At 55.1% G+C, this 22,225-nt stretch overlaps 1 protein-coding gene across 2 annotated transcripts in view; it reads left to right on the top strand.

Annotated features, from left to right (window-relative positions):
- Positions 1-22,225, top strand: part of Dok7 (docking protein 7) — a 35,234-nt gene continuing 13,009 nt past the window's right edge. Inside the window, exons 1-5 of one of the 2 annotated variants that reach the window (XM_036201591.1) lie at positions 1-273; positions 377-422; positions 8,353-8,583; positions 10,605-10,805; positions 19,472-19,591. In XM_036201591.1, coding sequence (XP_036057484.1) covers positions 220-273; positions 377-422; positions 8,353-8,583; positions 10,605-10,805; positions 19,472-19,591 — 652 coding nt within the window. In that variant the 5' untranslated portion in view covers positions 1-219. The remainder of the gene's footprint in view (positions 274-376; positions 423-8,352; positions 8,584-10,604; positions 10,806-19,471; positions 19,592-22,225) is intronic. The other variant, XM_036201590.1, reaches the window with a different exon arrangement.

Genomic DNA, 22,225 nt, shown 5'->3' on the forward strand with positions numbered 1-22,225 from the left:
TTGCACTTTGCCAGGGTCTTAAAGACTGCGGCCCCAGGGCGCCCCGCCCAGTCTCCCGCGCATCCAGGTCCCCGAGTCGCCGCGCCCCGCCCGCCGCGCCGGGCCCGCCCTCCTGGCTCAGCCCTGGGCCCTCCCGGAGTTATTTTGAAAGTGACCCTGGGCTCGGGCGCCCGGGGCGCGCGGAGAGGGCGCGGCGGACGGCGGGAACCATGACAGAAGATGACCGAGGCAGCGCTGGTGGAGGGCCAGGTCAAGCTGCGGGACGGCAAGAAGGTTGGGGCGCCGCGGGGGCGCAGGGCGGGGGCGCGCGCGGGTGGGGGCGGGGGCGCGGGGCGGGCGCGCGCGGGCGACCTCTCACGCTGTCCTGTCTCCGCAGTGGAAGAGTAGGTGGCTGGTGCTGCGCAAGCCATCGCCGGTGGCAGGTGAGCGGCCGGGCCGCGGGCGGGGCTGCGGGCGGCGGGTCGCAGCGAGCCGGTGGGACCCTGCAGGGCCCTGCTGCGCGTGGCCGAGGTGCCAGCTCTCCCGAAATAGCCGCGGGGGAGCGGCTGAAACCCGGCCCCGCGGCGGTAACCGGAGAGTCGCAGCCGTTCCGGCGCCGGGACCCTGGGACCTGGCCACCCGCAAAACAGCCCCGATCAAGTCCCGAGTGCCGAGTTGGGGGCTAGAGGGTCCCAGCTTCTGGGTGAGCCAACCCCTTTCCTGGACCAGAGGAGACCCAGAGGGGTTGTGACCTCCCCATGGAGCACCAGGCAGATCCTAGGGTGTTCCATGGGGACATAGGTGTCCTGGTGGAAATGCTTGCATCAGGAGCTCCCAAACTGCATCCCAGGCAGTGCCACGCTTCCTCAATCCCACCCTCTCAGGTAGGGCAAAGGTGGACTACCAGGTAGAAAGAGTCCTACTTTTGTGTCCCAGAAAAGTGACATCTACTTTATTTGGGGGAGACACACTTCTGGGAAGAGCGGCTGGTACCAGGGTCTGTGGCCTCTGTATGGGGAGGGCCAGCAAGCTGGCCCAGGGCAGTTCAGCAGCTCCAGCCTGGAACTGCAGCTGTTTCAGGAGACAGGTGCCTTGGAGCTGGCCCAGGCACCCAGGGGTCTGTAGGGGAAGTTGGGTGGGGGCACGTGTTGGGGCAGCCTCACACGTGTGCAGCCAGAGTGACTTCCAGGATGCTGGGTGTCTGTCAGTTCCCAGGACGGGTGGCACAATGCACTGGCTGCTGCTCTTGTGGTCAGTCTCTTTTTGCCCTGGCCTCAGCTGGCTCCCCAAGGGCCCAGGCTCCACAGAATGTTGGTGACTTCATCAGTCCTTCAAGCCCGCACCCTCTGTGCCTCAGAGCCTGGGGGTCCTTGTCCTTGGGTTTCCAGGATGTCGGGGAGAAGAAGATGAGAGACTGGGGAGAGGAAGGGGCCTGGGACACTGCCAGGCTTGGGGGTGTGGATCTGGAGAGAGGTAAAGGCCACAGGGAGTGTAAGAAGCTTTGATGAACTGTGACCAGAGTGTGGCACCATGTTGGACTGAAACATTCACAAAACACCAGAGTAGCTGGTGAGGGCTCAATGGGAAGGCTCCTGGGATAGAGCATCCTGAGATATACTCACTGACTGCTGGGATCCGAGAGCTTCCCGTGTGCCCGGCAGTGAGCAGGCCAGAGGCCCCAGGGGTGGGAGGGTAAAGGAAGCTGGACTACAAGCTGTCCCCAAAGGAGGCTCTGAAGTTGGGCTGGAATTTGTTAGGGGTGGGAGGAGACTGGAGGGTGACCGAGAGTGGAGGATGTGGCCCTGCCTCTCTGGGCCTGTCCATCCTGAGCCTGCTCACACTGGGCTTTGTGTGACTTTTTCCTGAGCTGCACAGCCCATAGCCACCCCACTGTGGCCTTTTCCTTCCATCTCACCATCTTGTCCCACTGGAGACTGGCTCTTCCCTCCTCCACACATGCCCTCCCTCTAGATGGAGGCTGGCATCTGTATCCTTGAGGATCTGTGGTCTGGACTCTGTTGATCTGGTTTGGAAGGGAGAGAAAGGCCCTGTTTTCTTGTCCTAAGAAATCAAGGGCTCCTTGGCTTTAAAATTGTGGCTTCCGTCATGGAGGCTCATGGGAGATAGTTGAGAGGGACCAGGAGGTTGGAGAGCAAAGACTTCTTTGTCAGCATGCCCACGCTCCTCTGTGTACCACCAACACTGGCAGTTGTCCTGTAGGAAGGGGTCAGCTGGCAGAAAGGGGGAAAAGTTTCTTGATCAGAGGTGTGTTCCACAGTGCTAGATCTCTAGTAGACAATATGAGCTCATGGAAGGAATTGGTTAAGCAAACAGGTAAACATTGTAGCTCCCAGCATTAACCACTGGGCCACGGTGCCCCTAAGGGTTAGCTGATGTGAAGTTCTTTCCAGCAGGCCTGTCTCAGTGTAGGAGTTTAGAGTGCGCCTACACCTGGAGAAGGATGTGCATCTGGGTTCCCCCACTGGGCAGGACCTTCAGGAAAGGGGTGCTCTGGGTTCTGTCCTGGCCAGCGGCTCACTGAGACCAGAACTTTGGGTCTCAGCCTCTCTTCTTTCTCGGTGGTATGATCTGTTGGAGTGTTCCAGACAGCCCACAGAGGGACCTCAGCAGTGGTTATACACAGCTGGACAGCATCCTCAGAGGGTGTAATCTGCTGCTTCCCATGTGGGCTGCATCAGGGGCTTCTTCTAGCTTGTGAAAGCCACCAGGAGGGACCCAAGTCCTGGACCTGGCGGAGAAGGCCAAGGTCCAGACATAGAGGTGGGGGAGGTTTCATGTCCCATCTCTTTCTAGGCTTGCTCTCAATTCCTGAAAGCTAGAGGCCCTTCACTCAGCACCTTCCTTAGGCAGCCAGGTATGACTGTCCCAGAGAGGTTCAATGAACTCTTCCTGCAGGAGACTATCTCACCCACATGCTCATGGTGACAGCAGAGGCCTCAAGTCCACACATAGGGACAGGGAGCCTTGAAGATGAAGTCCCATGCCAGCCAGTGCTCTGCTCAAGAAACCCTAACCTTGAAGTCAGTAGCTTTGATAATGGCAGATGTATTTCAGTAAGACTGAGATCCCATGGGTGGTGACCCAGTCACTCCCCGAGCACCTCTGGCTTTGGGTTATGTAGACCTCTGCCTCCTTCCCAGTGGGGTAGGGTGGCACCTCAGTCCTTGGATGAGGACAGGGCAGGATAGCAGCCAGACCTCTCTCTTCCTGGGAACATCACAGGGAATCAGAACACCTGGGTTCAAGGCTTGATTCCGCTCTTGCGCTGTGTGACCCAGACAGCCACATCTTCCCTAAGTATCTTTGTCTTTAGCCAGATGCTCTAGGCTGGTCCCTACCTGGCTATTCCCACAGCTGCCTGGAGGTGACTGGGGAGGACAGAAGGTGGGCCTGGGTCTCAGTGCTGAGCCCTGGCTGCTCCATGAGGTACACATTCTTGGGGACACCCATGCCTATGAGTCTCTCTCACTTACGTGGTACAGTGACTATGGTGTCTTCCCTAAGATCAACTTCAGGCCTCACACTCCATCTTGTCCCCACGCATCCCCAGGCTCAGGCTGATCTCAGGCTGCTGCTTGCTTCTATCCACAGCACTGCTGAGGGTACTGCCTCAAGGTCACTGTGCCCTCCGGGGCTAGCTCCACCCTACAGCCACTGCCACTCTCTCCTGCCTTCTCCCAGCTCCACCTCCCTGTCTCCTGTGGCCTCCAGGCCTGGTCACTCTGTCTTCCCTGTGGTGTGTTCCTCCACCAGGAGGCTTCATCTCTGCCCGTCCCTCCTGCCCTCTGCGTGGCCCTGAGCCCTGGCTGGAAGGCCTCTGTGAGCTCATGACAACTCCATGGTTATTTTTACATCTTTAGACTCCTTCCAGCTGCCTGCCCACATGGCCATTCAGTGTCCAATGGGCTTCTTAGCCTCATCTGTCTAGGAAAGACCCTGGTCCCAGCTGTATCCCGGAAAGCCTCCCTAGGCATCCTCTTCCCACGGCATCCCAAGAGCCATCCTCTAGCCTCCACTGGCCTCCTGCCAACCTAGAGACAGTCCTGTGGCTCCTGCCTGGAGGACTGGTGCAGGTTCAGAGAGCTGGCGCTGAGGCTGCTCTTCCTATGCTCCCAGGCCCAAGGTATCCCTTAACGGGACAGGAGTGTCTGAAGCTGTGCTGTCACAGGGAGTCTATTCTCTGGGCAGTAGCCAAGGCTGGACCAGCCTTCTGTGCTCAGTACCCTTAGAGCTAGCTTCTGGGCACCAAGCCTTCCTGGCTCACCTGCCTGTGACTCTGTCTTCTTCTCCTGGCCCTTCAAGTCTCTCTAGAGGCTTTTGTCCTGTTCCCTATGAGGCTGCTAAGCTGGGTCCTTGAGGGTTCATTTATTTGCTCATCCCCGAGGGGTTCCACCCCCCCCACCCCACACACACACACTCAGGAGGGCCCGGCCCACCATCATGTTACCTGTTCTTCTTCTCCATATAGTACTGTGCCAATAGTTAGCTGTTGGCTTGTATGTCCCAGTGTCTCTTTCCCGAGTTCATAGGAGATGGGACTGGGTGACAGCAGGGTAGGGGTGGGGTATGGGGCAGTTGCTGTGTACTCAGGCCCGCCTCGAGGAAGCTCTTTCCGGCTGTCCATCCAGTTGCCTCCATGCACAGGCCCATGGAGCCACAGCCAGAGGCTGAAGACTCTGGTGGTGACTGTGGCTTCTGCAGCCAGTTTCAGGAGTCCCTCCCGCAGCACTGAATGCCACCTGTCCTGCTTCTGTTGAATATGCAGACACTGTCCTGAAGCCTGTGTTAGCCTCTTGAAACTGCAACTTGGAAACCCAGGCACCACAGACCGGCTTCCAGTGTCAGATGTTCATCCCTGTGCAGATCTAGGGGCAGAAGAGCGAGATTAAGCCATGGCAGGGCCAGATGCTCACTGCCTGTTTTGCTCCTAGTGGCTCTGGATAGCCTTGACTTGGACCTTATGGCTCCACCCCCTGCCTGTGTCCATGTGGTCTTTCTCATGCCTCTCCTGTCTCATCTGAGGGTGTGTCAGTGTCCCCAGGATAACTGAGGAGCTTGTCTCCCAATCGGCAGTTTTGATGTTCCCCACACCCCCCAGGCTGAAAGTGACCACCATTCAGCCTCTGTAGATGCAGGAAGGGGCCTGCTCACTGATTGTCAGTGTCCTGAGGCACAGGTTGAGAGTTTGTGTCCCCAGAAATCAGATAGATTGATGGGTGGCATCAGTCCACTAGGGATAAGGACTCAGGGTCAAATATGGGCTCCTTCTCTGTGGCTCTTTAAACCAATCAAGCATCAGACTTAGCACCACTTGTGGAAAATTCTACCGTAGGGTAGAGATGGGCCAAACCAGCCTACTGCCTCCATCCGAGGAGTCACCAGAAGCCTCCACAGCCTTCCCATGCTGCGTTGTGGGCTTAGTGAGTTGGGTGGTCATGATGGAAGCTGCCATTCCTGTGCAGCTAAGGTATTTACTGTCTGGTAGTCTAAAGAAAAGCTTAATGACACCGTTCTTGAGCCTATCATTGGAGGCATTGGCTTTCTGAACAAAGGGCGTGACAATCTTCTGTCCCCGAAGCAGCAGGCTGTTCCTGGTTGAGTGCTAGCCTCTCTTCTGTGCTGGTACAGGTAGAGGTTGAGCTACCATTGGAGCTTAAGGAGTCAGACAAGGATGTAGATGCTGCTCTTGACAGCTCAGGGATGCTGGAGTTGCAGAGGTGGAGTGGGATGTGAGGAGGATGGTTGCGGGCTCTAGCCTGAGGGTGGCCTGCAGATGAGCACTGGAGGGAAGGCTGAGAAGATACCAGGGTGGCAGGGCTGAGGCCTGATGGGCAGGCAGGTGTATGGACCAGACTGGGGTGGCTAGTGTGTCTGTTGGGTGGGTAGCGGGGTCAGCCTCAGCAGGCGGCAGCAGAAGAGGACATTGGCTCAGATGCTACTACCATCAGGGTGGGTTCTCCAGGGAGGAAGGGCCTGGGACTCTGAGTCCTGCCTGCCCAGGGCCTGAGAGGTAAAAGGAGCCAGGGCAATTTGGCTATGGTGACCCGGTCATTGGTACACACTGGCACATCTCACAAAGATCAGCAGGCAGCCATGTAGGCTGCAGCTGAAAGTGGCATGGGAATGTATGAGCACATATTAAGCACCCACCACATGTGGGGTCTTTACACCTTCCCACAGTTGGTTCTCAGGGCATTGGTTCAGTCCTGCAAGATGAGGACATGAGTTGACAGGTGGAGGGGGGGAATGTCCTGCCATCCTGACACTGGGGACACATAGGGCCTTGACTATGCCCACCCCCATTGTTCCCATGATTTCATTTGTGGATCCCCAAGTACGTCCCTTGGGTTTTAATTTCTCAGGTATGTTTGGGGATGCTTTTGAGGGACACATTCTGGTTTTGTTGCCTTGTTGGATTTACTTCCCTCTGGGCCCTGTTTCTTGCTTTGTGCCAGTGAGTCTATGATTCAGGCTTTCTCACCTGTGTCTGAGAGAAACTGAGACAGAATCCCTGTAGTAGAAGGGAGGGTTTATTTGGGGCTTATGGTTCCAGAGGGATAAGAGTTCATTACCACACATGGTGGAGAGCATGTCAGCAGGCAGGTAGGCATGGTGCTGGAGCAGAAGCTGAGAGCTCACATCTGCATCTACAAACAGCAAGCAGAGAGGGCTAACTCAAAATGGCAGGTGTCTTTTGAAGCCTCAAAGGCCACCCCCCAGTGACATACTTTCTCCAGCAAGACCATACCTCCTAAATGAAACCCACCAACTGGAGACCAAGTATTAAAACATCTGGGCCTGTGGGGGCTGTTCTTGTTCAAACCACCACACTCTGCTCTCTGACCCCCACAGATTTGTAGCAATCTTTTCACACAAAATGCATTTAGTCCAACTTCAAAAGTCTCCATGTCTTTCAGTCCCAACACTGTTTAAAAGTCCAAAGTCCAACATCTCACTTGAGACTCAAGACAGTCTCTTAACTGTGACCCAGTTTCAGAGGGATAAGAGTTGATTGCCAGCCGGGCGGCAGTGGCATACGCTTTTAATCCCAGCACTCAGGAGGCAGAGCCAGGCGGATCTCTGTGAGTTCGAGGCCAGCCTGGTCTACAGAGTGAGATCCAGGACACAGAGAAAAACCCTGTCTCAAAAAACAAACAAACAAACAAAAGAGAAAGAAAGAAAGAAAGAAAGAAAGAAAGAAAGAAAGAAAAGAAAAGAAAAAAAGAAAGAAAGAAGAGAAAAAGAAAAAAGAAAAGAAAAGGAAAGTGTTGATGGCCACCATGTTGAGCATGACAGCAGGCAGGCATGGTGCTGGAGCAGCAACTAAGGGCTCACAGCTCAGCCCACAAACAGGGAGCAGAGGGTAGGCCTATGGAGATAAGGTCTCACGTAGTCCGTAGCTTCTTGCTGAGCAGCTGAGGCTGAACACCAGCTCCTGGCCTTCCTGCCTTCTTTACCTCCTCGGTTTGGTAAGGTTGCACACACCTGTGCTTATTGGTGAGCATGCTGTCTAGCTGCTCGCCCACTACAGGACCCTGTTGGGTAGTAGAGGAAGAGGCTGTGGCTCTCGTGGAAGGCTAGCCGTTATCAGCTTCCATGGTCCTAGCTCTCAGATTCTGGGTAGGGAAGGAAGGAAAACCACAGAGGCTCTGGGAGTCATGAGTGGGACCTGGGTTGTTGTATAGGTTTGCTGAGGCTGTTTGCAGGAATGTCTGGCTTGCAGAGGTCAGAGGCATTGCTCTGTGGTCCTCGTGGGGCGTTCTCCACCTCTCCTCGGTGTAGTCCACAAGTGCCATGCATTATTTGGGGTTGCCTCTCATGAAAAGCGTTTAGGCGTTTGCATTAGGCCCATGAGCCTATACCCCCCTCTCAAGTAGGCATCCTGGGGTCCTGGTGCTGCTGGTGTGGAGTCCTGGTGACTGGGGGACCTTCTGACTAAGGCTGATGGTGGCTATTGAGGGCAGGGAGATATGGCTTGCACCAGACTACCCAGCTTCTCCAGGAGGATTTGCCTGAGGCCACATGGGGAGTGACACTCCTGGGATACAGTGCAATGGCAGTGTTGACAGCTCCAAGGCAGATGGGAAACAAACTTGGGGTGCAGTTCCAAGACGCCTTTGCAATGGAGGACCTGGGAGTGGAGACTCAGTTGTCTCCACTGTAGCTAGGTTAGACACACTCACCGTACTACACAGGCTGGCCATAAAGAGGCCAGAAGCGTGGGGTTCGGAGTTGGCCCTATGGTCTGTTGGGATGAATACCTGGTAGGCTTCAGATACCCAGAGCAGGGGTAGGCTGGGCTTGTTCTTGTGCTGTGGCCTCTCGCTGATGGCCTTTCACCTGTCTGAACAGACTGCCTGCTGATGCTGGTCTACAAGGACAGGTGTGAACGCTCCAAGGGTCTGCGGGAGCGCAGCAGCCTCACCCTGGAGGACATCTGTGGCCTGGAGCCTGCCCTGCCCTATGAGGGCCTGGCCCATACTCTGGCCATCATCTGCCTGTCCCAGGCCGTCATGCTGGGCTTCGATAGCCACGAGGCCATGTGTGCCTGGGACACCCGTATCCGCTATGCATTGGGCGAGGGTAAGTGACATGAATTCAAGGTTTGAGGTGAGGCCCTAGGGCCCTTCACCAATGTGGGCTGCAGAGTTGGGTGAGACCCCAGGGAATCTTGTAGAAAAGATGAAAATGGGTGGATGTCTCGGAGTGAAAGAGCCAGGTGGGCCCTTGGGGTGCTCTGGCTAGGGCCCAGTGCCATAGCTCTTTGAGGTCCCTGAAATGGCTCTGTTAAAACTGGGATCCTTGCCAGGCAGTGGTGGCACACCCCTTTAATCCCAGCACTTGGGAGGCAGAGCCAGGTAGATCTCTGTGAGTTCAAGGCCAGCCTGGTCTACAGAGTGAGATCCAGGACAGGCACCAAAACTATGCAGAAAAACCCTGTCTCAAAAACCAAAAAAAGAAAGAAAGAAAGAAAAAAAGAGAAAAAGAAAAACTGGGACCCTTAGCTAACCAAGGTAGCCCCAACCTCACTCTGTGTCCCATGTGTTCTGTACCATCCCAGAGCCCATGCAGAGGGATCAGTGGAAGCCACTGGGATCGAACTTCAGAGGCTCAGGGTGGAAGGAGGGAACCAATTCCCCAAAATTGACTTCTGATCTCCACAGGCACACTGTGGCATGTGTGCACCATCTCTCTCTCTCTCTCTCTCTCTCTCTCTTTCTCTCTCTCTCTCTCTCTTTCTCACACACACACACACACACACACACACACACACACACACAGGTGATGATGATTGTGATAAGTGAATAAATAAAACACATTGCCAGCTAGGTGGTGGCACATGCCTGTAATCCCAGCACTCAGGAGGCAGAGGCAGGTGGATCTTTGTGAGTTCGAGGCCAGCCTGGGAGATCCAGGAAAGGTGCAAAGCTACATAGAGAAACCCTGTCTTGAAAAAATCAAAAAACAAAAAACAAAAACAAAAACAAACAACAACAACAACAACAACAACAACAACAAAAAAAAAAAAACTCCAAAAAAACCAAAAAACCAAAAAACAAAAAACATTGCCTATACATGCTGAGGTTTAGACAGCTGAGGTGGAAACTTTGCCTTCATCCATAAGAACAATGGAGCCTGGTGGACAGTCCCAGAGCTATGGTGTGGACAGTGCAGTGAAGGTATAGGGCAGACAGTGTTAGTGTAGAAGCTCTCATATTTCCAGAGAATTCTCTGGTGGTGGTTCATAGCTTGGTTGCAGCCAGCCCAGTCCCCCCAATCCAGGCAAGGCAGGGGTCATCCCACAAGACGGTGGGCTTCCCAGGTCTCTCTATAGATGTCAGAAGAAAACTAGTGTGGCTTGACAGACTCCTGTAGCCCCAATGATGGATTTGTCAAGGACAGACCCAAGGCCATAGCTTAGAAGAGAATCAGGTAGCATCATCACTAGGGTCCCTCTGGCTCTGGGGTCTGGAGATGAAGTGGGCAGGAGACTGGCACGTAGGCACTGAGGCTGGCAGGCTGTTGCTGGCTCACAGGCCCGGGCTGCCTTCTGAAGAGGGGTGATGTAGGAGAGTGGGGAGGAGGGGACTGCTTCTGGCTGTGCTCCTTAAGGGCTTTCAAGGCAAAGGGCCGAGCTGAAGTAGTGGACAGGACCATGGCAGCATCCAGCTGCCTCTGAGCCATGCTAGTCTCAGGCAGACCTGCCTTCTGCTTTGGACACAGGATGAAACCCACTCCACACCACACTCTGATGTGGGACCTCCTGAACTTTGCTTTTCCATCTCTGAAACTGGACCACATTGGCTGTCTTGATGGGAGGGTCCCCAAGGAGAAGCCTTAGTGCATGGGACCTGCCCTAAATATGTTGGGGAGGGATGGGCAGTGGTCACACCCCTCAGAGGACTTGCTTGCCTCTGGTTAAGGAAGACCCTGGAATCTGGGCAGGATGTATGTGGGGCCCACTGATAGCCTTAGCACTTCCTGACATTTGTCATTTATTCTTGGTTGTGAGGACACTTCACCAGCCTGACCCTGGGATGCTGTTCCTCTTCCCACTTCAGCCAGCCCCTGGTAATGCCCTTTTGCTATTGTCTGGCCCTCAGTGCATAGGTTCCATGTGACGGTAGCTCCTGGCACCAAGCTGGAGAGTGGTCCAGCCACTCTCCACCTCTGCAATGACATCCTTGTTCTGGCCAAAGACATCCCTCCAGCCGTCATGGGGCAGTGGAAGCTGTCTGATCTCCGTCGCTACGGGGCTGTGCCAAATGGATTCATCTTCGAAGGCGGGACCAGGTGTGGGTACTGTAAGTATGCTCTGCGTGGGGGCTACTGGGGACACTTGAGCTGACTGGCCTACGCATGTTGGCTTGGGGACCTGACAGGAGGCTCTGAGCAGTGTCCCCAAGCAACAGGGCTGCAGCCGCTCAAGCTGGGCATGGCGCTCAGCACTGAGCCTGGACCCTGGCTGTTTCTGGGGCTGGGAGGGAGCTTGAGTGATCCTGGGAAACTCCAGAGAACAGCCTAGTATCATTGTGTGGCTTGTGTATGAAGTCACAGTGCCAGAGTTCCTTCTGTTCAAACTAAATGACTAATATACAGAAAGTGAGGCCATGAGTGAGGTCCCATGGATGCCACAGTCGAAGTGCCTTCACTGACCCAGAATTCCTCTAGACACACCAGCTACCTTGACTGCTGAGCTGCCCAGAGCTGCCTGAATGTCAGCCATGAGATGGCCACATGTGGGAAGGGTGGGTCTGGGAGGTGCAAAGGTCCTCATGGCCATTCTGTACAGTCCTCAACTCAGGTGCGACCAGGGTGAGGTGAATGCAGAGGCTGACATGGGACAGCCATGATGGGCTGGTGTCTGGTAGCCAGGAAGAGAGCTCAGTGGGTGGGTGGTGTTTGGAGGACAGTGAGGCCTTTCAAACCAGGAATGAAGTCTTCCAGTGACCTCCCCCTACGCTGCTCTCTAAGGCAAGTGTGTACTTGGTAGTGAAGTACATACTTGCAGTCCCTGAGGGAACAGTGCCCTTCTCCCCTCTAGAGGCCATTTGCTCTAGGTGTGTGAGCTGACTGCCCATGGTGCGCATCCTCCTGACAACCTGGCCTCATGGGGCTGATGTGACTATGGTTAGTTGCTGTATTAAGGCCAGGGAGCCCCTGCTGTCTAGAGGCCCAGACCTTGAGTAGTAGAATTCCTAGGACAGGCAGTGGCAACTCTGTAACCTGTCCACCCACCCTCCCCTTGTTAGAGGTGTAACCCTGACCTATGCTGGGTGTGAGAAGGTGTGAGATGCAAGAGTTTGGGCTCAGCCCCTGTATAGCATAGTCAGGCTTGGCATGGCCTGACTAGATGTGTATCCACAGGGACCTGGGAGTGATGCCTCCCTCTCTTTGGATGGCATAGATATGTGTTGTGCTGGTTGGTCACTGGCTGCCTGGATCCCATGCTCTGCAAATGGCTGAGGTGGACACTGTGCCCCACAGTTTCTGTTGGATACTAGGGGCAGACAGTGAGCCTCTGAGTGGGAGGCAGTCCCATGGGGACCTTTGAGGGGGTGATGTGTGATCTGAAGAGATGCTTAGCAAAGGGGTACATGAGGTGATGAGGCAAGGCAACATTCTTCCAGGACAAAGAGGTAGCATGACATCACAGCGCTGTGGCAAGCACAGCCACTTCCCATGCCAGCTGTGGTGCTCAGTCTTCTTTCTTGGCAAGTCTCAAGAGCAGAGGATTCCAGGATGACCTGTGGTTGGGGTGGTGAGATGGCCCGATGGTCTCCTCTGTTATTGGGTAACTGGGAACTATAGACCCGTCAGTCATGCTGTGGCCTCTCCCTCCTGGGAGTCTTTTGATTTGGGAGTTCCTGGAGTCACTCTGGTTGACCATGATGGAATCCTTGCCTCCGTCTATGGGATTCCCAGGTACAGGTTACACGTGGTGCTGGCCAGCATGCCCTCCAAGCCAGGCAGTCCTCAGGTGGGCTGGGCCAGAGGACCCATATCCATGGAAGCCTATTCACTTTGTCTAGGCTCCAGTGTCTTAGAGCCTGCCACACATTTCTCCTCTGGGCCCTCTGAGTGTACAGCTCCGTCTCTTGGTGCCAGTGGGCTCTGTTCTGCTTGTCACCATCCTGGGCACTGAGGGGTAGCGCGGCTGAGAAGGCAAACATCTGACCTGGGCTGCTGTGTTTTCCCTGTGGCTGTGGTAAACTATTCAGGGCTGACCCAAGGCTTCTGAGCAAGATCCTGAATTAGCTTGTCAACTGCAGGAATCTGCCTGGAACCACCGTGCCTGGAGCCGGCTAGTCTGAGTCCTGCTTCATAACCCTGGCACTGGCACTGCTAGGAATTCTCTCCCTCCAGACCAAATCCTACTTGGCCCATGGGTCACTGGCTGCTGGAAAAAGCCATGGTTAGGTGCTGCGTCAGGGCCAGGGAGCCCCTGCTGTCTAGAGGCCCAGACCTTGAGTAGTAGAATTCCTAGGACAGGCTGTGGCAACTCTGTAACCTGTCCACCCACCCTCCCCTTGTTAGAGGTGTAACCCTGACCTATGCTGGGTGTGAGAAGGTGTGAGATGCAAGAGTTTGGGCTCAGCCCCTGTGTAACATAGTCAGGCTCAGCACGCCTGACTGGATGTGTATCCACAGGGACCTGGGAGTGATGCCTCCCTTTCTCTGGGAAGGTCAGTATGGAGGAACCAACTAGGAAAGCCCACCCCTCTGTCCCTGTCAGGTGCCCTGGAGCTCTGTTCTCCAATAGGGACAAGATTGACTCTACTCCAGCTGGTCACAGAAACTGCCACAACCATGCTGTGACACCCTGACACAACATGGGACACACGGGGCTGGTGGGCAAAGAAGTGGCTGGAGGCCATGCACCTGCCCTACATGTGGGCAGACACAGGAAAGGAACTGCAGCCTAGTGTGGCTCATGGAGCCCCAGGCATCTGCCGTCGACCACAGACAAGGATGGGGTTGTTAAGGCAACAGAAATTGGCTCCTTTGTAGTTTGGGGTCAACAGTCCCCAACGTGAGACCCTTGCTCTAGATCTTCTGGGTTATTTCTGAGTTATTTCCTCAGTAACTGTGTTCCTGGTGTCCCAGCTGGTGTCTCCTCTGTCTCTCTCTCTCTCTCATGAGGACTGTGACTGGCTGTATGTAGGGCCACCTGGACCAGCCAGGATAGTGTTGTGTCCACATTCCAACCCAGCTCATCGGCAAAGACCCTTTCCATGTACACATGGACAGGTCTTTTGGAAACCACCATTTAGCCATGATGGTTGTAAAAACTGAGTCATGGTACATACGACTTTGCCATGTCTAACTTGGAGGACAGATGGCTAGAGGGCATTATGAGAAGGCCTTGGAAGATCTTGAGTGTATAAAATTAACATTCTCTTTCACCCCTGAGGGCAGACCCCAGCCTGGTCCTGCTCCTTCTAGACCATGCCCTGTGGTTCTGCCCTCGCCTGCTCCCCAGAGAGCATAGAGGTGACTCTGTCCCCAAGATTGCTTTTCATCCACTCAAACTTGTTGGTTTGTCCAGGTGTCAGGGAGCTGGTGGGGAAGAGAGGTGCTGGGCCACTTGTTCTGGGACAGGTACCCTAGGAGAGGGAGGGAAGAGTAGGAAGAGAAGGCCTGTGGGGAGGGCCGGTGAGGCTGACATTAAGGATGAGCAGAAGTTTCTAGAGGAGGGCACTAACCGGGGAAGTCTCTGCTCCTGCCAGCTGCAGGGCTCCTCAGGAGGGTCTCCATGCCCTGTCCCCAGAACGGCAGCATCCTCTACTGCTAAGAATCCAGTCGGTGTCAGACAGCAGGAAGATGCCAGGCTGTCCCCCAGTCTGATCATCTTGGTGGCTCTCTCAGGTACTGTGCCAGTCCTGGCCTTTCTTCTGTGGAATCTCCTTAAGAGTAGTCCCCAGGAAGTACATCTTAGGACTGGCCCCTCTTCTTAGCGTCATTTCTGGCCCCAGCGTCCCTCCACTCACAATCATGGCCACTGGAGACAGCTTGTAGCCCCCTTTGGTGGTATCTGGCAAACATAGGTTTGAAGCAAGTAGCCATGTATGATTCTGACACACGGGAGTGAAATATAACATCATGGGTTCTCACAGAGACATGGAGTCCTGGGGAAAGGCAAGAGAAAGCGGGGGACACACAGAGGGACTGGAGAGCTGACCCAGGCTGGGCACTTGGGAATGACACCAAAAGGCCCCACAGTACAGCCTGGAAGGGCCAGAGGGACCGAGAAGATTCTGGTTTCTCTCCAGACAAGAACAGGAAGCTTTAGCTGCACAGTAGCTGCAGCAGGGTGGTTGGTGGTTTCCAGGAGTACCATCCCTGGTGACTGTGGGAGAGGGAGGATGTCTTGCTGAGGTGGGGACAGCAGGATCAGGTCTGGGATGAAGACTCTTGGCTCTGTGGAGTGCTTTGTTCATGGGCAGCAAGGGTAGTGATGCAGGCATCCCAGACAGGAGTCATCCGGTACAAAACTCTTGGACTCAAGTGGTGGAGGGACAGTGACATTCAAGAGATGTGGCTGTTTGTAGAGACTTCTCTGTGGCCTCCAGAGAAGATCCTACATTCCGTGGCTGGTACTGAGTCAGGACCCTGTGGCTGCCTGTCACGATTCTCCAGGCCCGTGGCCATGTCTCCACTGGCTTTGCAGGTTCTGCTGACCTGGATTTGGTCTCCCATTGTAGTCGTATAGTAACATCAGCATACAGAGTGAGTCCAGGCCCCATCAGTGTGGTGTCTGCTGTCACACAAGGTCCAGGCTGGCCATGGTGGCCTTCTTGAGAGCCGCCCTACCAGGACACTGAGAGGAACACATCTTAGGGCGCACATGGTCCCTAGCTTGTGGGGCCCCACCCCCACCCTAGCTCAGTTTGGAAGAAGAGGAGACTGAGGCATGGGCTGCTGTGGGTCCTCGTGGCCATGTGGGGGCAGTGACGGAAGTGGCCCAGCTCATGCATTGCTGCATGTCTGTGCAGCTGTTCCTGAGGCAGGGTGGGGCTGGCTGCTTACCCTGGGCCTCCATCCGCCACGTGCCAGCCCTTCTTCCTCTTGAGGAACAAAAGGCCTTCTTGGGCAGAGTGGGTACCAAGCTGGAAGCCAGGGAGCAGGACCAGCTGCTAGGTAATTCAGACACTGCCAGCTGTCAGCAGCCACCATCTGTGTCCTCTGGGGGCTGACTTGCCACAAGTTATTAGAGAGGAGAGGCAGTGTCCTCTGACCTCTGAGACAGGCCATGTGACCTCCTGGGGTCCATGGAGGCTCTGTGCCTCAGCTCAGGCTGCTGCATAGGAGAAATTGGGCTCCTAGACAGAAACCTCACCCTTTGGGGATGCTAGCGATGGCGTGCATCTGACTGAGTGCAGTTGTGATGGAACCCAATTCCTCATCTGGACAGGAGAGCAAGTGTCAACCCCCACCAAGGAACTCCCTCCTGAGGTGGCCCTGGGCACCCACAGTGTGCCTGAGCTTGGACTTGAGGGGATCCCCCCTTCCTGAGGTTTGGAAGGGAGCCCCCGCCATGCCCAACCAGGACCTTGGCTTGGTCTTCAAGAAACAGAAGAGCCAGGGCCTATCAGGTCCTGAACTAGTGTAGACTGTGTAGGTTAGCAGGAACCCCCAAGGCCCAAAGTGGGTGCAGGAGAGCAGGAGCAGGCAGAGTAATGGAAGTCATGACGGAGTGGCCTCACCTGGGCCTGCAGAGCATTCCAGGGGTCGATGACGGTGATGTCAAGGGTACCCAGTGACAAGCTGACAGGGTCTTTAGCTGATGTCCCTCGCTCTACTCTGGAAGATGCTGGTCCTTGCTGGGCCAAGCCTGAGACACTTTGAATTATGTGTATATCTAGAGGTCATTGTCAAAGTGATGTCAAGGACATTCTCCACTGGAGCAAAAGCGGGTACATCCCAAGAGCTCCTGGCTCCTCCTCTTCGGGTCCTTGTATTCCCCACTGCTAGGTAGTAAACGCCCCGAGTGTAGTATCTGTTCTACTGTGTATCATTCTGGGTCAGAGTTCTGGGCAGGGATCAATGAGGTGGCTCATTTCCGTCCCACCAGACACAGATTGATTGGGTCACTCAAACAGTGAAAGCCAGGACGATGGTGGCAGGGCCTGTGCTTGGTCGGGAGGCCACAGTTCCTCTTGGAACCTCCTTTTCTAGCAGAATAGCTGGGCTTTTCTACACGGTGGGTGGTTCCAAGAGGGCACAAGCGAGTGGCACCAGGCTCCCTCAGTGGTCTCATCCCAGAACTGGAAGAGTAGAGTGTTACCCTTGTTACGTCATACCACTCAGAGGAGGCTCAGGCTGGCCCTGGGGTGGTGAAGGACATTGACCTAGTCTCCTGGGTGGGCAGGCGCATGGACAGGGAACCAGGGCTCTCTACCCTTTGCCAATAAGCAACACGGAGAAGTCCCCGAAGGTGACTTTTCACTCTCACTAAAGGGTGGCTTCTTTGGCAGCAGGTCCTGGGAGGTCATGGGTCACTGTCACACAGTGCTTGGTCTGGGGTCAAGTGCAGCAGACAGGCAAAGGGATGTGAGGCAGAGTGAGCATCACAAGGTTCTGTCTCAGAAGTGAAAGCATCTCAGGATGAACATCTGGGCTTCCTTAGATGGGGGTAAAGGTCAGGGTTTGGAACGACTTAATAAAAGGTGCTATCTTAAAGGATGTCGTTATAGACTAAGGATTATGGATGGGCTAGGTAGGGCAGGCATGTTTAGGAGCCTGGGGTGATTCTGAGAGCCTCAGGCAGGTAGGGAGGACAAGGGGGACAGGGTAGGAAATAGAAATGTATCCCAGGGAGGCCTCATCCCTGGACACCGAGGGTCCAGGTTCATGGGCCCTTGAAGATGAGTGTCCTCCAGAGCTGTAGATAGGGTGGCTAGTAGGGATGCCATATGGGCATTTGGGGCCTGGATTGGTAGCTGCTGGGCTCCTGGACCTTGTCTGGCTGATTGCATCTCCTGGGGGAGCATGATACTCTGCAGACGCCGCCGTGGTGGAATGTAGGGCCGGCTCCACTCCCTTCGGTAATGTGGTTTTTTATAGTCGGGGGACTGATTGTCCTACTGCTTCTGCCAGCTGCCTGTAAGCTCAGGATTAGAGGCCTAGCCTTCCATGAGAGCTGGGGCCAGACTGACTGAGCCCTCCAGTGGGTGGGGTGGTAGATGGGGATAGGGAGCAAGCATGGGTTGCTTTGTGTGAACTGGCCAGCAGATGATGGCCAGCCTGATGAGCATGCTTCACTTAACTAAGGCCCAGCAGAGTTCTTGGCTTGCAGAGGCCATCTACCAGATCCACCAGGGCCTTTCTGAGCCAGTGAGTCTCTGGAGGTGGCCTCCTGGGTGGGCTTCAGGGGAGCTGTCCACTTCTGCTCCATGTCCTCCTTTTCTTTGGCCCACAGCTTTCCAACGTAGAAACAGTTCTGTGGTGCTGGGCAATGTCCCAGTGGCCTCTGCCCCTAGGCTTGAGTTCATCTCTTGCCTGGGATCATGGACATTCTTGCCTGCTGTGGGTTCTGTTTGCCTATGACATTGCTATACCATGTTGTTTGAGACAACACGAAGGTCAGCAATCACAGATGATGCCATTCCCTGTGTGCACTGGGGTGGCCATGCCGGCATATCTGTGTACTGGCTGAGTCCCTGGAATGCACAGCTTCATGTTCAGCAAAGATGGAGTGTGACTTGGAGGCAGAATTTTTAGTAAGGGGGACTTCTCAAATCTTACCCCTTTCCCCAGCCATAGAGAGCTGTCCCTGCCTTCTGTCCCTGAGAATCCCTCATGGACCCTGCCTGCCTTTCTTTGGGCAATGGCAGAGGCCCGGAGCAGAGAAAGATTCTTGTGTGGTGACATACCGTGTCCAGCTTCATGGCCTTGGCTCAGCAGGTGGGTGCAGCCAGCCTGGCTGCTCTCTCATTCACTCAGCCAGGGAGGGATTTCATTCACCCTTGGTGGATGCTCGGCCCAGCAGGAGGGCCGGCCTGGTGCCTGATGGCAGATGGCCTCGGGGTACCCTCCCTGCTGACTCATTGCTCTGGGCTTCTCTGAGCACCAATGCTCTGAGTATCTCTGTGGTCCCTCTGCCCAAGTGACCCTGGACTGATGGCATACCATTCCTTCCTTCTGCTGAGTGGGCAGGAGGGGCAGAGGCAGCCCTGAGACACATGTGCTACCTCAGGGGTTCATCTTTAACCTCTGACCTCCAAGAAAAGAAGAGGTCACTCTTAATGTGGGGGCACACCACACTGTGCCACAATGGGACAAACATCCCTAGGTGATTTGGCACTACCCTGGTTGAGGGTCTGAGTCAGTGATGGCCGTACTGAGGTGACAGCCTGAGCTTAGACACCTAAGGAGACCTCCCAGAAGTGCCTTCCTTGTCATTAGCACAGAGCCCCAGGAAGCCTGGGCAGAGGGTGGCTTGACCTGCGTGTCTCCTCACAGGAGGTGCATGCAGTGAGTTGGTGAACATTCTTTTAGGAGAGTAGACTTGGACAGAGCAGTCAGGACAGGTCGCCCTCATGAGATGTGGGACCACTGTTCTCAGGCCATGCGGTGCTGTCTGGGAAGGGCACCCAGCTGGCATCTTGGCACAAGTTTCCCCACCAGTCCCTAGGCATTGCTAAACTCAGCACCCTGGGGACACGTTGAGAAGGCTGCTGCTTTGGGCTAGTTCAGACGGGCTATGGTGGTATGGAACTGGTGCCCAGGGCATGGCTGGTTTTGTGTGTGAAGCATCTGTGGGCTCCCTAGGCAGCAGAAGAGGCACAAGGGCTCTGGGGCTCTGGGGGTGTGGCTTCACAAAGTTGTACAAGGTCACTTGGATTTGGGTTGGAGATTGCTCAGGTTTCTTACACCCCAACCCGAGAACCCCAGGCCTACTCTGGGTGTCTCTCCAAGCCCTGCTGGGGCTGGCTGACCCCTGTGTCTCTTTTTCCTTCCTCTGCAGGGGCTGGAGTCTTCTTCTTGTCCTCAACAGAGGGAGAGCAGATCAGCTTCCTGTTCGACTGCATTGTCCGAGGCATCTCCCCGACCAAAGGCCCATTTGGACTCCGGCCAGTTCTCCCAGGTGTGTGTGGGAATGTGGCAGGGAGATGCACTTGGTGGTCCAGAGACTGCTAACCTGCTTCATCAACCTAGTGAGGTAGCCTGCCCTTCCCCATCCACAACTAAGAACCCTAGAGCCTACTGGCCTGGGACTATAGCACCCTAGCCACTGTGCAGCCTGGGGTGCCTAAGTGGCTCGGCTGGCATGTCTCAGGCCTGGCTCTCCTGCAGCTGCCCCTCCTCCTGGACATGGACCTTGGTACACCAGGGCCCGTGGCCTTCTGGTTGATCCAGGTAAGCCACAGCTGCAGGGGCTGGACAGTAAGTGGCCCAAGACCCTGGAGATGGAACAGAGAGAGGTCGTTGACATGTGGACAACAACTAATCTTTCTCTGTGGCGAGGGGTCAGGACCATGGTGTCTGAACCTGGCATTGGGCTAGGAGACACTCTGAGGTTATCTGGTATGTGCGGGGGTTTCAAGATGTATTTGGGCTGGGTGGTGGTGGTGGCAGTGGTGGCGTTGGCGGCGGCGGCAGCAGCAGCAGCGCACACTTTTAATCCCAGCACTCGGGAGGCAGAGCCAGGCGGATCTCTGAGGAGGCCAGTCTGCTCTACAAAGTGAGTTCCAGGACAGGCACAAAACTACACAGAGAAACCTGTCTCAAAAAAAAAAAAAAAAAAAAAAAAAAAAAAAAAAAAAAAAAAAAATTTCATGGCCCTGGCACTGAGGAACCCAGAGTGGGATGGACCTTCTGGATTCTGCCAGGCCCTGAGTTGGGGACCTTATGTGGAAGATTCCTAATGAGGACACTGTCCAGGTGTGACCATGCATGGGCGGTCAAAGCTCCCATCTGCTGGGTCCTTACATGGTCATCTTGCCAGGGTAGAGACACAGTTTCAAATGCTGAGCCAAATGCACAAGGCACAGGCACCAGGCCCTCCGTATCTGCTCCATATCTGCTGCCCTCTCCCGCCCCGCAGCCAGTGAGAGCCTGAGGCCCTCCCTGTGGTCAGAGCCCCCCCTGCAGCGCCCCCTGCTGGTACTTTTCTACCTTGCTGCTGCAGATGTACAGTGTGAAGGGGAAATGCCAATGGGCCACCTGGGTGTCAGGGTGTGTGTGTGAGGGACCGTGTTTTTCTCCAAGAGACACACATTTTCAGAGGTTCTTTGGAGCATGGTCATCCCCCAACTCACTCTGGTGTATGGGCCGCTGTTTGTGTGCCTGGAAGCAGGACCTGGGCTTTAGGGGTACCCACTCACTCTCCAGCTTGTGTTAAATGGTTCTGGGTGAAGGGAGCACTGGACAGAACACTGGGCAGAGAATGGCATAGAAGGGTCATCTTGGAAGTGAGTTGTGCCCCAACACAGGCAGGGAGTGGGCTGTCCCCAGATAGGGCCATTGTGACTGTTGGCAGATGGCTGGGCTGATGGAGTTCTCAGATCTGCTCTACAACTGTCCCTGCCAGATCACTTTGGCGTGCTCAGACAATAGGCATTGTATCCTAGGTGTCCTGCCTAGGTGTATGGGGCCTTGGGTCACTCTGGCATGCCAACTGGATGGATCCTAGTCAGCATCTAGCTAGGGCAGTTGTGGAGTCCTGGAGCATTGACCTATGTGGGGAGTGGTTACAAGGTGACGAGGACTCTGTGTGGTATGGATTAAAGTCCCACAGCTGTGGGGGGCTCCTGGGATGCACACTTGAGCAGCACCCCACCGTCTAGGTTTTCTGGTGTGCTGTTGTGTGGTCTCTCACTGGGATCAGACCCACTGAGGCTCCAGTCCTCCACACGAAGACCAGAGCACAGAGGAGGCAGGAGGGAAGGGAAGGATCGAAGATCCTGGGGACTCCTGCTCAGAGGACAGTGATCATAATGCTTTAGTGACCCTTCCTAATTGGGGGGGCACTACTGCTGGAGGCTAGGCATTCATAGCTGAGGAAGCCCATGGCAACAAGATGCCGATCATAGAAACCCCCCTCTGGGCTCTCTGGGGCCAACTGTGCTCCAAGGTTTTTCTGAAGGAAGGAGGCTACTGTGAGCTGGAAAGGGCAGGCCAGAGGCTTCCCTTACAGGGTAGCTTTTCTACACGCCAGTGGCTGTGCACAGAACATACATAGGGCCAGAGGAGCAGGTCCCCACTGCTTACAGCCTGGCTGCCTCTCAGCCAGATGTTGACATTGTCAAGGGCTTCAGATAGGCAGTGTGGATATGGGCAAGGAGTACCTTACGTGAGCACCCCAGCAAAGACAGCAAAGAAGGGTGCCTGGGGAGGACAGGGTGACAACTTTCCTGCTCTCTGTCACCTTTTGTAATATAGCTCAGGGATGGCGGATGTTGAGGGGCCAGGAAAAGATCCCACCCAACCTGGGAGCTGCAAGGCAGTAACAGGACTATGGAGGCATTTTATTCGGACCAAAGTGGGGCTCCTGAGAAGTGGGTGTGGTGAGCTAGGGCTGGGCAAACCTCTCCTAGATCAGGGGGGCTGTGGTACTGAGGAAGTGCTATTACTGGCAAGGAGAGGCTCATGCCTGGTGAGGGTGAGGAAGACGAGTCAGTCTATTTGCCTTAGTGAGGGTTGTCACAGGGACAGTGACCCAACCTGGGCAGATGTGGAGCCATCCTCAGGGACAAGGACCTGAGCTAGGGGTTATACA

The sequence above is a fragment of the Onychomys torridus genome, chromosome 10 (assembly GCF_903995425.1).
Source record: "Onychomys torridus chromosome 10, mOncTor1.1, whole genome shotgun sequence".
NCBI lineage: Eukaryota > Metazoa > Chordata > Mammalia > Rodentia > Cricetidae > Onychomys > Onychomys torridus.